Below are 14222 nucleotides of genomic sequence, written 5' to 3' on the forward strand. Positions count from 1 at the left end.
GTCACTGGGAAGGTTGGAAAATTGGGCAGAAAGAAGAACATATGTGTTGGTGATAATAAGAATGAGCTCAAAAGGCTGCAGAGAGAAGAATGAAGGCTGAAGGGCGGGTGGAACCATGGGACAGATAAAGAGAAAACAATACTGTGTAGATGGTTATTAGTTATGGTCCTATCAGGACTTCATATTTCCACCACTTTGGGTTCCCGGTGGAAGTACTCACAGGAGATGATGTTTCCATATCTATTTTTGTTGCGGTTCTCGTCCTCCTTGGCAGTGTCCCAGGAAGCCGTCTGACCTTCAGGAAGTGCCTAACGAGGGACAAAGGCGCTAATTAGAATTAAACTGTTGTTCATAGTTGCCAAGCTTGCCGTAGTGACTAGTTCCTGGAGGCTGCTCTCACTTCTAGTGTTGCCACTGTCTGCACAACTGAAGAGATCAATTTGTGGAATGGAATTTCTTTCCTCTCCCTCTGCATAGTCACTCAGGGCCCTATTATTAAGGGGCTATTTCCCCATAAAAACAAGATTCTAATGCAATTGCAAATCAGTGGAAAACCTCCCCATTAAGTCAACTGAAGTTGACCATACGTAGCTGGCAGCTTATTGGTCAATATATGAGGCTGCTGAAGGTCCTGTCTGATTGATATTTTCACAATTTTTTGAGGTCCACATGAGAGTGTTAACGCAGTCCTCTCCTGACTACTCTCCCTAAGCTGCTATTATGGCCTAATTGTTGGCCTGGTGGCCAAACAGTTGGATCATCCCAGTTTAACCCACTGCGTTAGTGTCTAAATTGGTTAAAGAACCACTTATTCATCAGATCTTAACATGTATGGGCAGCTGTACTGGAGCCCTTTGACGTGGCTGTATATCTTGGGGAGCAAACGTACAGACTCATCACTAATATTGTACCTCCATGGTGGGACAGTCCCAGGTCGGTGCAGTTCAACATGGTAAGTGGGCAGGTTTCTGTTAGATGGCTGGCCTGAGTGCTTGTACATACCTGGGGCAAGCATGTAAGAGGAGCTACAAGTTATTTCTATTCCTAGTGGGAACCCCCCATAACACTGCCCATAGCTGTGGCTCAGACCCTCGCAAGTTGATTTGGCTGCTTGTTAGCAGATAAGTAACATGAGTGCAATCCCACCACATGATTATTATGGGTATTTCTATACAACACATTTTTAGGATATATATATATATATATATATATATATATATATATATATATAAATATATATATTTTACTTTGTTTGGATTTGTGCAAAGATTGTCCATATAAGTGGCACTTTGGGGTTCTTTCTGTCTGATTTAAAGTCTCGTCTCTATCGGAATCGGCCTCATCCTTTTGCCTTCCCTTCCTGCATTTCTCTTTTCATTTTAAAGCCATGATAAAACATTTTCAGAAATGGCTCTTTCCATTAAATATATCAGGATGTGAAAAGATTTCAAGACGTTTCATATTCTCCAGTTCCCCAGGGGGCTAGTATTTCTGCCAGTGAAGAGACCTATAAATCCCCATTACACTACAGCAGAAACCCATTTGCTAAAGTTCAGGGTAATGGCACACATGGCTTCTGTCCGCTACCGCCACCCGCTGGAACATAGCAGCATTCCCACCCCACTCTGCCAGTTACCCCCACATTCATATTTGGGGAATGCTATGCCTGAAGCTCACACAGGGGTGACGCCACAAACAGTGACCATTTGGCATCTTTACTGTTCCATCAACAGAAGACTTTGCCTGTTTGTATTCTCCTTAATGTGACGTCACCACAACCCTGTATAAATTGGTTTTTTTTCCCCATAATAGAAAGAGAAAAGCAAGAGGATAAAATGGAGCAGGAGCAAGAAGAAAAGATGTACTAGAGCAGAAGAGAGAGAAGACAAAATGGAACCAAAATGAGAAGAGACACTGAAGCAGAAGATGATAGAGTGAAGCAGAAGTACAAATAGAGAATGGACTGAAGCAGAAGATGAAGTGAAGTAGAACTGAGAAGAAACAGAGAGGCTGAGAGAAGGCTAGAGTGGAGCCTAACTGATTGGCACGGAGGTGAGATGTGATGGTGGAAAGAAAAAAAAAGGAGAAAGTGAAAGTAAGTGATGTGGTGATAAGGGAGGAAGGAGAGCAGCAAAAGACAAAGTGGAGCAGAACTGGAGAGAGGGGGACTTGGATCAGGAGAAAGTGAAAATTGATTGGAACAGAAAAGGAACAAAAGAGGAAGAAGAGCAGAAAGGAGAGAGGAGTAAAAGGAAGGAGAGGCTAGCAGATGGATGATAAAGGGTAAGAGGCATCATGAAGAAGCAGAGGGAAGAACACACACCAACTAAGCACAAGTAAGAGTGGAGCAGAACGGAAGGGATACATAAATACTGTGTAAATCTATCGGGACCTTAGATCTAAGAGATGTGGCTTTGTTACTGAGCTATGCCCAAGGCCTCTTCTGCTCCTGCCTGGAGGAGCCCTTCAGTTGTACGGGGCCCCACCAGGACTCTCCATTTCATATACTGCTCCATCTCTGAGCCCTTCAGTTCTATGGGGACCCACCAGGACTCTCCATTTCATATACTGCTCCATCTCTGAGCCCTTCAGTTCTATGGGGACCCACCAGGACTCTCCATTTCATATTCTGCTCTGTCTCTGAGCCCTTCAGTTCTACGGGGCCCTACCAGGACTCTCCATTTCATATACTGCTCCGTCTCTGAGCCCTTCAGTTCTACGGGGCCCTACCAGGACTCTCCATTTCATATACTGCTCCGTCTCTGAGCCCTTCAGTTCTATGGGGACCCACCAGGACTCTCCATTTCATATACTGCTCCGTCTCTGAGCCCTTCAGTTCTATGGGGACCCAGCAGGACTCTCCATTTCATATACTGCTCCGTCTCTGAGCCCTTCAGTTCTATGGGGCCCCACCAGGACTCTCCATTTCATATACTGCTCCGTCTCTGAGCCCTTCAGTTCTACGGGGACCCACCAGGACTCTCTATTTCATATACTGCTCCGTCCCTGAGCCCTTCAGTTCTACGGGGACCCACCAGGACTCTCTATTTCATATACTGCTCCGTCTCTGAGCCCTTCAGTTCTACGGGGCCCCACCAGGACTCTCCATTTCATATACTGCTCCGTCTCTGAGCCCTTCAGTTCTACGGGGACCCACCAGGACTCTCCATTTCATATACTGCTCCGTCTCTGAGCCCTTCAGTTCTATGGGGCCCCACCAGGACTCTCCATTTCATATACTGCTCCGTCTCTGAGCCCTTCAGTTCTATGGGGACCCACCAGGACTCTCTATTTCATATACTGCTCCGTCTCTGAGCCCTTCAGTTCTACGGGGACCCACCAGGACTCTCTATTTCATATACTGCTCCGTCTCTGAGCCCTTCAGTTCTATGGGGCCCCACCAGGACTTTCCATTTCATATACTGCTCCGTCTCTGAGCCCTTCAGTTCTACGGGGCCCCACCAGGACTCTCCATTTCATATACTGCTCCGTCTCTGCCTCACCTGATCTCCATGGTGCTTCCTTCAGCACACACACTGCTTATTATTTATGAGAATCCATCATGCAGTACAAATACACAGCAAAGCCCATCTGGCAAACAGAAAGGTGGCACAATAAACAATGGCGTGTCCCTGTGCAGCCCCGTGCCCGTAATCTCCTCTAATACTCTCCCCCTGCCTGATCTCTCTCTCCTTCTCTCCCATCTACGTGTCTGCTCTACGCTCACCTCTCACCATCCTCTACCTCCTCTTTTTGCATTTTTATCCCTTGTGACCCCCCTCCTTTACCCCATGTGTCACAATCCAAATTGGCGGCACAGAGGTTAATAGATTTTCACATAAAACAGGCAAAACAGCTATGCCGAATGCTTCCTATTTGCCACAGACCGATCCTCTGTATGGAGACAGACAGGTAATGAGCGGTTAATTGGGAACACTGCTTTGATCAGAGGTCTATTTGCCTTTAAAAGAGCCAGCATCCTAATAGCAGCTAATCTCCCAGCAGAGACGCCACGCACAGTAACAGCTCATTTCCATCCCACTTCAAAGCAGTCGAGGGGAAAACAGACAGTATTATCAAACAGTGGGGTCCTGCGGGGGGCGGGGGATAGGCTTATGTCAGCTTCTGGTTTATAGATATGTCACTAAAACCCGTACAGCGCCAAGTCTGATTTCCGGCCTAATTTCTGCTCCCCAGAGACACCCCCTTTAGAATATGGGCCCGGTAGATGCCCACGGCCAATGTCCTTCTCCTCGTCTATGGTTCACCCAGCCATTCCCCTACCCTAGGCATACAAGGGGTAGCACTGTGGCACAGTTTCATAGAACCAAAAACGGAGGCAAAGATGACTACAATATTCTAGGTGCTGTTCAATCACTATCAGGCAGAAAATCACCCATATATCAAGTGGGCAGATTACATTTTCCTGTCTGATGAGGACCACAGCCTGTAGGCCCCTCTGTATGATCTGATTATTGGCCCCAGGCCAACCATTGGATAAGCCTGGTTTGGCCCAGAGTGTGGGTGGCCAATTTGCCAAACGAGTACATTTGGAAGTCAATGGGCAGCTTTACTGGCCTTAAGGTGCCCATACACCTTCAGATCCGCTCGCTTGGCCATGTTACCAAGCGAGCGGATCTTCTCCCAATATCCCCACCTACGGGTGGGCGACATCGGGAGAATTCAGGCTAAGTCGATCGTTTTGCCCTGGGGCCAAATGATGGAATTATAACGACGGGCATAGGCAAAGTCAGTTCAGGGACCTCATCAACGAGCCGTTGCGGTCCCTGATCCCAGTAGATTTTTTTAACCTGCCCAATCGATATCTGCCCGATTTCAGGCCAGATATCGGTCGGGCAAGCCCGTCGGTAGTGCCAATACACGGGCCAATTAGTTGCCGAATCGGTCTAAGGGACAGATATCGACAGCTAGAATCGGCAATCGTGTATGGGCACCTTTACACTATACATTTTGGATCTTTCCCCCCGATATTCTCACCAAATGTGGGTGATATGAATCTAATCTGATTGTTTGGCCCTAGGGAGAATATAGTGCTGGGGGATAGGACCACCTATACACACTGACGCACTCCCGACAGGCCTGCACAGGTGGCTATTGTGATTGGATCAGCCCAGTTTGGGCCAGAATGTAGGCGCTCAAGATCCGCTTGTCTGGCCACCTCACCAAATGAGCAGATCTCAATGTGTATGCGCAACTTAAGTCTTTACAAAGAGATTTTTTTCTCTCCCACTCAACGTATTTAACCCCTAAGCGACAATGGCCCCTCACAATAATAAGATTTTGGGAAGTTCTCCTGGCGCGCCGCACAGCCCTGCCCTTCCTCACAGATACTCGGCTGAGATGTTCTGCTCAGAGCCCCATGAATAATCCAAGAGCCGCGGCGTGAAATCCCAGACTTGGAAGTGGCTCCCAATCAGATAAGGGGATCTATAGCGCGTTATTTAGTGGGAGAGACGGCTTTGCGTCGCTATAAAATTATGCAAATCACTTTATCTGTGAATAGCTGGAGGCCGCCGTTATTTCAGAGTACGGAGCGTCGCTGGCGTATAATGCTACCGAGCTGCCAAACATAATGTCACTTATAAATATGGAGCCGTAGCAACATAACAGGCCTGGCGTTCTACCAAGATGGCGGCTTAGCAACCAAGAGAGGAGGCTCACACGGTATCTTAGCAACGATAATAAATTAAACAACAAAGTAGCGCAGGAAAGACACACATGCAGCTCTCAGAGACCAATTTAGCAGGAGCACAACTAGGAAACTCGTGCAGAATAAAGCCCCCCGTGTATTTACTAGGAGTTTGTGTGTAATATAGAAAAGCGCTGCGGTTTATGTGAGAGGGAACCACAATGGGGGGATCACGGCTGAACTCAAAACAATAAATAAACATAGCTGTAACAAAAAGCACAATATTCTAAAGTTAACATTTGGAAATGCTGGGGTCTGTGACCCCGCCAACCAAAAATCATGTTGGTTTAGAGGCTTAGGTTCTGTTGGTATTCTTTTTGTAACATTCCAACTTCAGAGCTGCTGCCCAGTTGGTAGGGACAAATAAACATTGGCAACCAGCGGCTGAAATGTCTCTCCTGTAGGACATCTAGTTGCTAGGGTCCACTTTACCCTAGTAACCAGGTGGTGAGAGACTGGAAGATGAATAGGAGAGGCCTGAATAGGAAGATAAGGAATAAAAATGGCGATAACAATGAAACTGTAGCCTCACAGAGCCATACATTTTTGTGTGTGGGTTCTGTCACCCCCATCTGATGGACCATGGAGTCTTCTTCTTATAGTTGTAAAGACCCCCAGCCACTCTTCTAGCTGTGGTGGATGTGGGCGACCTGAGGTTGCAGGTGGGGGGCCGGGAAACTGGCACTGTGCACCGGGCCCCTCTGAAATTTTTTTTGTGAGGGGGCCCGGTGCTGACTAGTTACGCCACTACAACATACTTAACTTAAGTTAACTTAAACCACCCCTTTAAATGACTACGACAGAGCTTCCAAATAAATCCACTGTGTATTTCAACCAACTTGTACCAAGTTTTAATACTCGCAGAATATATTTTACCCGTCTTTCTACCCATTACAGACCAGACCGTTGCCCATTCTGCTCTGGGGCACATTTGGTTGCACTATAAAGCCTTCCCCACCAATCAGCAGCACAACTCGACTTTTTGTATTTCTCTAACACAAGAGGCAAAGCCGTCTGCGCAAATCAAACTGTGCCCTGAGAGAAACAGCATTTATATTTAATAAGCGGGCTCGGAGTCCGTCAGTCTGAGCTGATCCGGGGGCCGGGGCCACAGTACCGGGGGCAGTGTGATAGCAATAAGGACACAGGGAATTTAGTGCTGCCGGTGTGTAACACTATTCCTGGCACCGGGCACTCGCCATACCCGCCACACATTAAAGGCCCAGTAATAAAGATGTCTGCACACGGTGTGATCACCGCAAACGCGCGGTATAAGCAATCATGGCTTTCTAAGCCTGGTTTCCTTGACAACAAATGTAATTCGGGCAGCGAATAAATGCTGCAGGAGCCTCTGAATCAGCACTGATTGTAAGCAAAGAAATGCGCCGTTTGTGCTGAAATTTTCTCCCCATTAATTCCCTCAATATCTCCGAATAGAAGCGGCGCTGAGAGGGCTAACTGATACATATTTATAAAGTTATTCTGCAATTCTGCAGAGGGAGAGAGAGACTAAGGGAAAAGAAAGATAAAATGGCAAGAGAGAGAGGGGCCAGCCGAGGAAAGGGGCAGAGAGAGAGCCGGCGAGAGAGGCAAAATGAGAGAGTGAGGTGACGGAGTTGTAAAGCACAAAGTGGCAGGGTCACTAAATAGATATTGTATGAGAGGGATTGCGAGACGGGGGCGGCGGAACACAAAGGAACCGCAAAGAGCTTCGTAAATTGAGAAAGAAGGAATCTGAAATAAAAAGTGAAAGCTGCTTAAAATGAAGATAAGCGCAGAAGTGGGGGGGAAAGAAGTTGCTTAAGGAGAAATAGAGACGGCAGTGGGGAGGGAACGCAGTCGCCAAGCAGGAGAGATAGGAGAAACCCAAACATTCAGCGGGGAGATGGGAGCCATAAAGCCGGTGTAATGATTGGTGCAGATCTGTAGCAGAAGGAAGATGATAATAGAACGAGCCAGGCCGGGAGTGAACAAAAACTCACGTTCAACAGAAAAACCTGATCTGAAATAATTAAGAGAAAATATAAACGGAGGCGAGAGACAGTAATAGCGCAATCGGCGAAGGTGCGAAATGCGCTCACTAGCTTGGGAACATTGGGCGTGGCTTCATGAATGGGAGGCGGGCTCAGAATAGAGTTATCCCATTCCCTTTTCTGCCTCTACTCATTTCATTCTAGCCAAGGCTCCCCTGAATGCAAGGTGGCCACATCGGGTTGGGCTCTTTGGTTGGTTTTGACCAATACTCTCCATCTGTCTGGCCATGACCAATACTCTCCATCTGTCTGGCCATGACCAATACGCTCCATCTGTCTGGCCATGACCAATACTCTCCATCTGTCTGGCCATGACCAATACTCTCCATCTGTCTGGCCATGACCAATACTCTCCATCTGTCTGGCCATGACCAATACTCTCCATCTGTCTGGCCATGACCAATACTCTCCATCTGTCTGGCCATGACCAATACTCTCCAGCTGTCTGGCCATGACCAATACTCTCCAGCTGTCTGGCCATGACCAATACTCTCCAGCTGTCTGGCCATGTATGGTACCTCGGGTACCAGTCCCAACTAAACATTGCATGTACCTATGGCCCTTATTGACATGTAGATGGGGCAGCAGCAGAATGTCTGCTCATATCTCATCTGGCCATTAGTGTGATCAGCCATCACAAGATATGTGTCTGTTTGGGTGTTGGTTGATTGTATGGGTAATTGCCAGTTCTGCCCACATATGGTCCCTGTGTAGCTAGCCACATATGGGCCCTATACCCTTTTTATAAGAACTATACCAGCTGGGGCTGAGGGCAGACCGCAACGGGGTGGGTAGTGGTGTAAATTGGTGGAACCATGTTAAGTATGGAATCAATTGAGGATTTGGTAAATATAGAAGGTGAGAAAGGGGCAGATCTCAGGCAGGCTGGCAGTGCACTTAATAATTATTACAAATTTGCTAGCAAGTACATTGTCAGTACAAACTCTGTCTGGGAAGAACTGTATTAATATGAGGCCCTTCCCTAATGGCCTGCATTGGTGCCCATTATCATCTGATTGTGGGCTGATGCCCAAACGATCGGATTAGCCTGCTATGGCCCAGCACGTATGTATAATATACCATTAACTCCTTATAATCAAGGTATATACTGTATATAATGAACATTATAATAAACACTCCCTGGTGGCTGCACCTATGATATAACGCAGGCCATCGGCACATATTCTCCTGTTGCAGTAGCTGTCACATGGCCGATTGCCTGACTGCCGCCTGGATGCCTAATAACAACTGCGCCACGTTGCAGCCGGCACGGATCTCAGGTTCCACACCTTCACATTCATTTTATATCAAGGCACAGCCGTTTCACACATAAGCTCAGATCCCAGTCGTGGGCTGCCTGTGTGCGCTGAGGCTGCTTTTAATGGCTTTTTTTTTTCCTATTGCTACAGAAAATTCACCCACAGGTTTATCTACAGCAGCTGCTGGTGTGTTTGGAAACAAATGTGGCTTTGTACTGTCAGCAAAATGTGGGTGTTCTGGGGGGAGGTTATTTTGTAATATGTAGGTGACACTAAAGAGTATGCCTGTAAGGTGCAGAAGGGCGGTGGGGGGCTGAATTCTCCAGTTAGTAAGTGCTGGGGGGGTAATATGGACCTTACAGGCTTTACTGTACTGACTGATCTTAAATCTGAGCTGATCAGGGACACGATGTAGGGGCAGATTTATCAAAATGTGAGATTTCACCACAGAAAACTTCACCAACTTTCTATTCATTACTATGTATTTATCCATGAGTAAAATATAGGGTTCACCGATAAATTACCTTCTAAAAACCCCATAGGAATGAATGGAAAGTATTCTGTGGTGAGTTTTTGATTAATCTGCACCTTAATGGGATGAAGGATATGCCAGTTATATGGGGCGCACAAGGCAGAGAACCCAAATGGGCCAAAGGGAAAGATGGAGGGACCAGCCATGGTTGTGCCTGGCCCAGTGCAGTGGTAGTTAAATTGTGTGCATTCAGCTGGCCTGCCTGTGTGTTTGTATTTAATGGCTTCCTCCTGGGGGCATCTGCCAAATGCTCTCGATGGTCCTAATGGAGAGGAGATTGGCTCTCATTGAGCAGCCTGGGTACAGTCACCGCCCAGAGCAGTATTGCTGGGTTAATGACAGCCCACAGCGTACATTCTAATGCTTCCGGTTAGAGAAGATTAACAATTTAATAGAAAGAGGCGGCAAAATTACCACTTCAGAGGCGGCTGCGGCAGGACAAAGCCGGGGGGTGCGGGGCGGATGAGCAGTGCAGGCTGAGAATATTGGGGAAGGAATGAGATCTGCAGGGACGAGCAACAGATTAGGGGTCTGTGTAGGTGTAAGATTATACGCTTGTACTGATTAAACGCACAAGAACTGATCCAAGCTCTCTGGGGTCATTAATGCTTTTTGTGCATCCACATTGACTAAATGGCTGTCAGCGTGTCGGGCATTATGATTGGCACACTAGGATATTTATAAGATCACAGAGCCAATGAACAATGATTTACTGCAACTGGGGGGGGGGTTTATTGGAGAGAAGAAAAGAAAGGAAGAAACGCAGATATAAAGAGTAGGTAGAGGGATAAACTCAGTTAAAAATAGGATAATACTGCAGGAACCCATAATGGTGGTAATGCTGTAGGGGGCACCCTGGCACTTGGGCATTGTTGCCTGAGAGCAATCAGGGTGCTGGGTTTGATTTGGGCCAGGGTGCTACGTGCACTGAATTTGCATTATATGTTCTACCTACGTGGATTCATTTCATTCAACAATCAAAAATATACAGGAATGGTTTAGACTTAGATTGCAAGCTCCGTGGATATTTTGTCCCGTCTCTATGAACTAATAGACAAATGTGTGATTAAAGAATAAACACTGACCTCATATTCCTCCTTAAAACCATAGCCCTGTCCTCTCTTCATCTGGGTGATATGTTGCAGCAGGTCTGCCACTCGAATGGCAGGCTGAAGCTGCCCGCGGGGGTACGCCATCTCTAGGGGCTCACATGTGCGGTATGGGTGGGTCTGGATGGTTAATGTTGGCTGGTTCATATCCACGTGGCTGTTGTCTTTAAAACAAAACAAGGGGTTGGCCAATAGAAATCAGACATGACGGTGATGAAATAAAACACACACAGAGTCTTACAGGGGGGACTGCCAGGGGGGGTGCTAGGAGTTGGACAAGAGCTGGAGGGTGGAGGTTGCACACCCATGCTTGGAACACACCTGGAACTCCATCCATGCAAATAAAGAAATGCAACATGGTAGAACATGTGTGTGTGGATGCGACAACACATTAGGGAACATAGAATGAGAGACTGCTCTTTGTCAGTACGTGGACAGTGGATTTGTGATGGGGTGCAGTTCTGAACAGGGTTGGTTTGTATGGTATAGGGTACGGCACGGGTCACATGAGCTGGGAGATGGGGTATGAATCAGGGCCTTGGTAATGGGTCCATATCTCATTATTCTTGGGAATGATCCAATAGAACTGAGCTATTTCACTGCAAAATGGTGACTGCCTTGATGAAATGACGTTGTTACCTAGAAGGGCTAAGGATGGTACGGTGTCTGAGGAGACTGGCAGGAAAGAGCAGCAGGGTGAGGTCCATGGAGAATGTGTGGGGGGAAAAAGGGACAAAGCACAGTATCAGAACAAGGTTAGTCCCTAAGCAAACCCTTTACCCGGAGCAGGGCTGTCCAACAGAGACCCAAGAGCCAGGTGTGGCCCTTCAAGAGACTCTTATCCCCCCCCACCCCTCCCCCCATTGCTCACAAATTCCACTGACCACTTTATATTGTATCATCGTTTCACTATAATCTCATCAATAATCGCCCCACTTTACAGTTGGACAGCACTGACCTGGGGAATTCCTTTCTCACATGAAATAGGTTCCTACATTGTAGGCAGGAGGTGTATATCTATCTTCCCCACTACTCCCGGCACTGGGCATGTACCTACCAGCCATGGGGGCCTCACCTGAGTAACAGGAGCTGAGTAGAGATTTGCCCTGAATATTCTTGCTTTGTACAGAGAAGGAGCAAGGAGAGGATGAACCTGCAGAGACAGAGATAAATGACCATAAGTCAAAAGTCTGCACACTCAGTCACTGTGTTGGCTTCTCTCTTGGGTTTCCCAATTGGTAGTGCAATGTTTCTACAGATTGTAATGTTTTTAAGTTAGTGTAGTGTCTATTTCTATCCCACCCCTCTCCCCGGACCCCATGCAGTTCTCACTGAATCCATTCACGTCCTGGCAGCTGGAGAAGGTGTCCTCATTGCGAGTGGAGCTGAGTTTGCTGGAGCTCTTATCCGAAGCCACCAAGCCCATTTCTCTCTGAGACCCGCTCTGTGTCTCCTTCTGTTTTTTGGCCAGTTTTCTACACAGAGAAGAGAGAAGGATTTTTTTAGAACACAAGGGTAGTGAGGGGGAACCTACAGTAAGATACAATGGCATGAATAGAGGGCACCCACAGCCACGGGTAATCATATTGTGCCAGCCCCATGCCTCTTGCTTTGGTGATTAGCAGCCGACATGGAGATACTAATCAGCAGATCATTAACAAACATCTCCCAACTGTTAATTAGAAAACGTGGGCTCAAGTGGCTCTTGCGAGGCTTCACTGTTTATCACAAGGAAGCTGATGCTTTTCTGGTGGATCTGTCTCATTAGGAAATGCTTGATTTCATGTAACCGTGCCCCATTCAGCTGGGGTTTAGTCAAACATGCAGCCCTTTGGTGTTTGAAAGTTCCTGGGAAGTGTAGATTGTAAGCTCTTTTGGGCAGGGCTCTTCACCTCTTGTATTGGTTATTGATTGCTTTATATGTTACTCTGTATGTCCCATGTATGTAACCCACTTATTGTACAGCGCTGCGGAATATGTTGGCGCTTTATAAATAAATGTTAATAATAATAATAATAATAATAATGTGTAGTTTAGCTGCAGCTTGGACCTCTAGGTCAACCATTTAGGGTCAGGCCAGTTTCATAGATTTGGGGCTCCTAGAACATTGGGGTTATGTGCCAGTCACAGTGGGAGGTTATTTGGCCACAGAGCTGTCTCATTGGGGGGTGCAGATAGATAGACAAGTAGGAGCAGCTGTATGTAGGATTAGCCATGGGCAGGAGTATTGTATATATATAATTGTATCATTCCGACCTGTGACCCTCCCTTGTAGTTCAATAAAAGCTGAAATGCCACAGGTTGGGCAGTCTTTAAGTCATGCAAGTATTCTGAACAGAAAATCAGAAATCTATGGATCGTTTCCAGTTGTTCTGTATGGGGGGGCCATTTCCCTAGAGATCAGCTTGTTTGATCCACAGATCAGTTGGCTGCAGTTTGGCCATACACATGTAGCCAAGGTACAAAGAGCAGGATCTAAGGGAAATGGCACGGGAATGGGCAGCTTAGGGCCCTGATAGAGGATTCTAGAGCATAAATGAGCAGTCACACCGAGATACCACATACGCACTCTCACTCTCCTCTGCCTTATTACTCTCTCTCACTTATTCCTTATTCTTGTCTCTCCCTTTCTACTGTAATTTCCTGCCTCACCCTAACTCTCCCCACAATGTGCTTCTGGCCTTTCAAGATGTCATAAGCTGAATTACTGTCTCTTGTAACTGTCAGTTGGCTGATGTTATATTCTGCAGTTTGCCAGGCAGTTAAAGAATGTTAAAATGCAAATCTCTCCCTAGGGGTTGGCGAAACAGATGTGGGAGGCAAGGAAGGATCTCATTAGGATGGGGGATTCTGACCAGACAAAACAAGGCTTGATTTAAAAACAGGACAGATTGCTGAGCAGTATGGATATAAACAAACTCAAACGAGAGAGAATTTAGTAATTACACATAAAAGCAACATATCCTCCCTTTCCCAAAAACATCATTAACCCTCCCAATAACTGATCCTATTGTTTCATATACTCCTCCCTATAACTCCTCCTACTGCTCCATATACCCTTCCCTATAACTCCTCCTATTGCTTTATATACCCTTCCCTATAACTCCTCCTATTGCTCAATATACCCCTCCCTATAACTCCTCCTATTGCTTCATATACCCCTCCCTATAACTCCTCCTGTTGCTCCATATAACCCCTCCCTATAACTCCTCCTATTGCTCCATATATCCCTCCCTATAACTCCTCCTATTGCTCCATATAACCCTCCCTATAACTCCTCCTATTGCTCCATATATCCCTCCCTATAACTCCTCCTATTGCTCCATATATCCCTCCCTATAACTCCTCCTATTGCTCCATATAACCCTCCCTATAACTCCTCCTATTGCTCCATATACCCCTCCCTATAACTCCTCCTATTGCTCCATATATCCCTCCCTATAACTCCTCCTATTGCTCCAAATATCCCTCCCTATAACTCCTCCTATTGCTCCATATATCCCTCCCTATAACTCCTCCTATTGCTCCATATACCCCTCCCTATAACTTCTCCTATTGCTCCATATACCCCTCCCTATA

General features: G+C 46.7%; 1 protein-coding gene across 10 annotated transcripts in view; it reads right to left on the minus strand.

Annotated features, from left to right (window-relative positions):
* The window catches only part of ptprt (protein tyrosine phosphatase receptor type T), a 120250-nt gene that overhangs the window by 10700 nt on the left and 95328 nt on the right, over positions 1-14222 (minus strand). For 6 of the 10 annotated variants that reach the window (XM_012952797.3, XM_012952796.3, XM_004918538.4 and 3 more), the window contains 5 exons: positions 11976-12118; positions 11719-11796; positions 11283-11318; positions 10620-10807; positions 221-308 (listed from right to left, as the gene is read on the minus strand). In XM_012952797.3, coding sequence (XP_012808251.1) covers positions 221-308; positions 10620-10807; positions 11283-11318; positions 11719-11796; positions 11976-12118 — 533 coding nt within the window. The remainder of the gene's footprint in view (positions 1-220; positions 309-10619; positions 10808-11282; positions 11319-11718; positions 11797-11975; positions 12119-14222) is intronic. The other 4 variants (XM_004918539.4, XM_002932870.5, XM_012952800.3 and 1 more) reach the window with 2 other exon arrangements.

This window comes from Xenopus tropicalis, chromosome 10, assembly GCF_000004195.4.
Source record: "Xenopus tropicalis strain Nigerian chromosome 10, UCB_Xtro_10.0, whole genome shotgun sequence".
Taxonomy (NCBI): Eukaryota; Metazoa; Chordata; class Amphibia; order Anura; family Pipidae; genus Xenopus; species Xenopus tropicalis.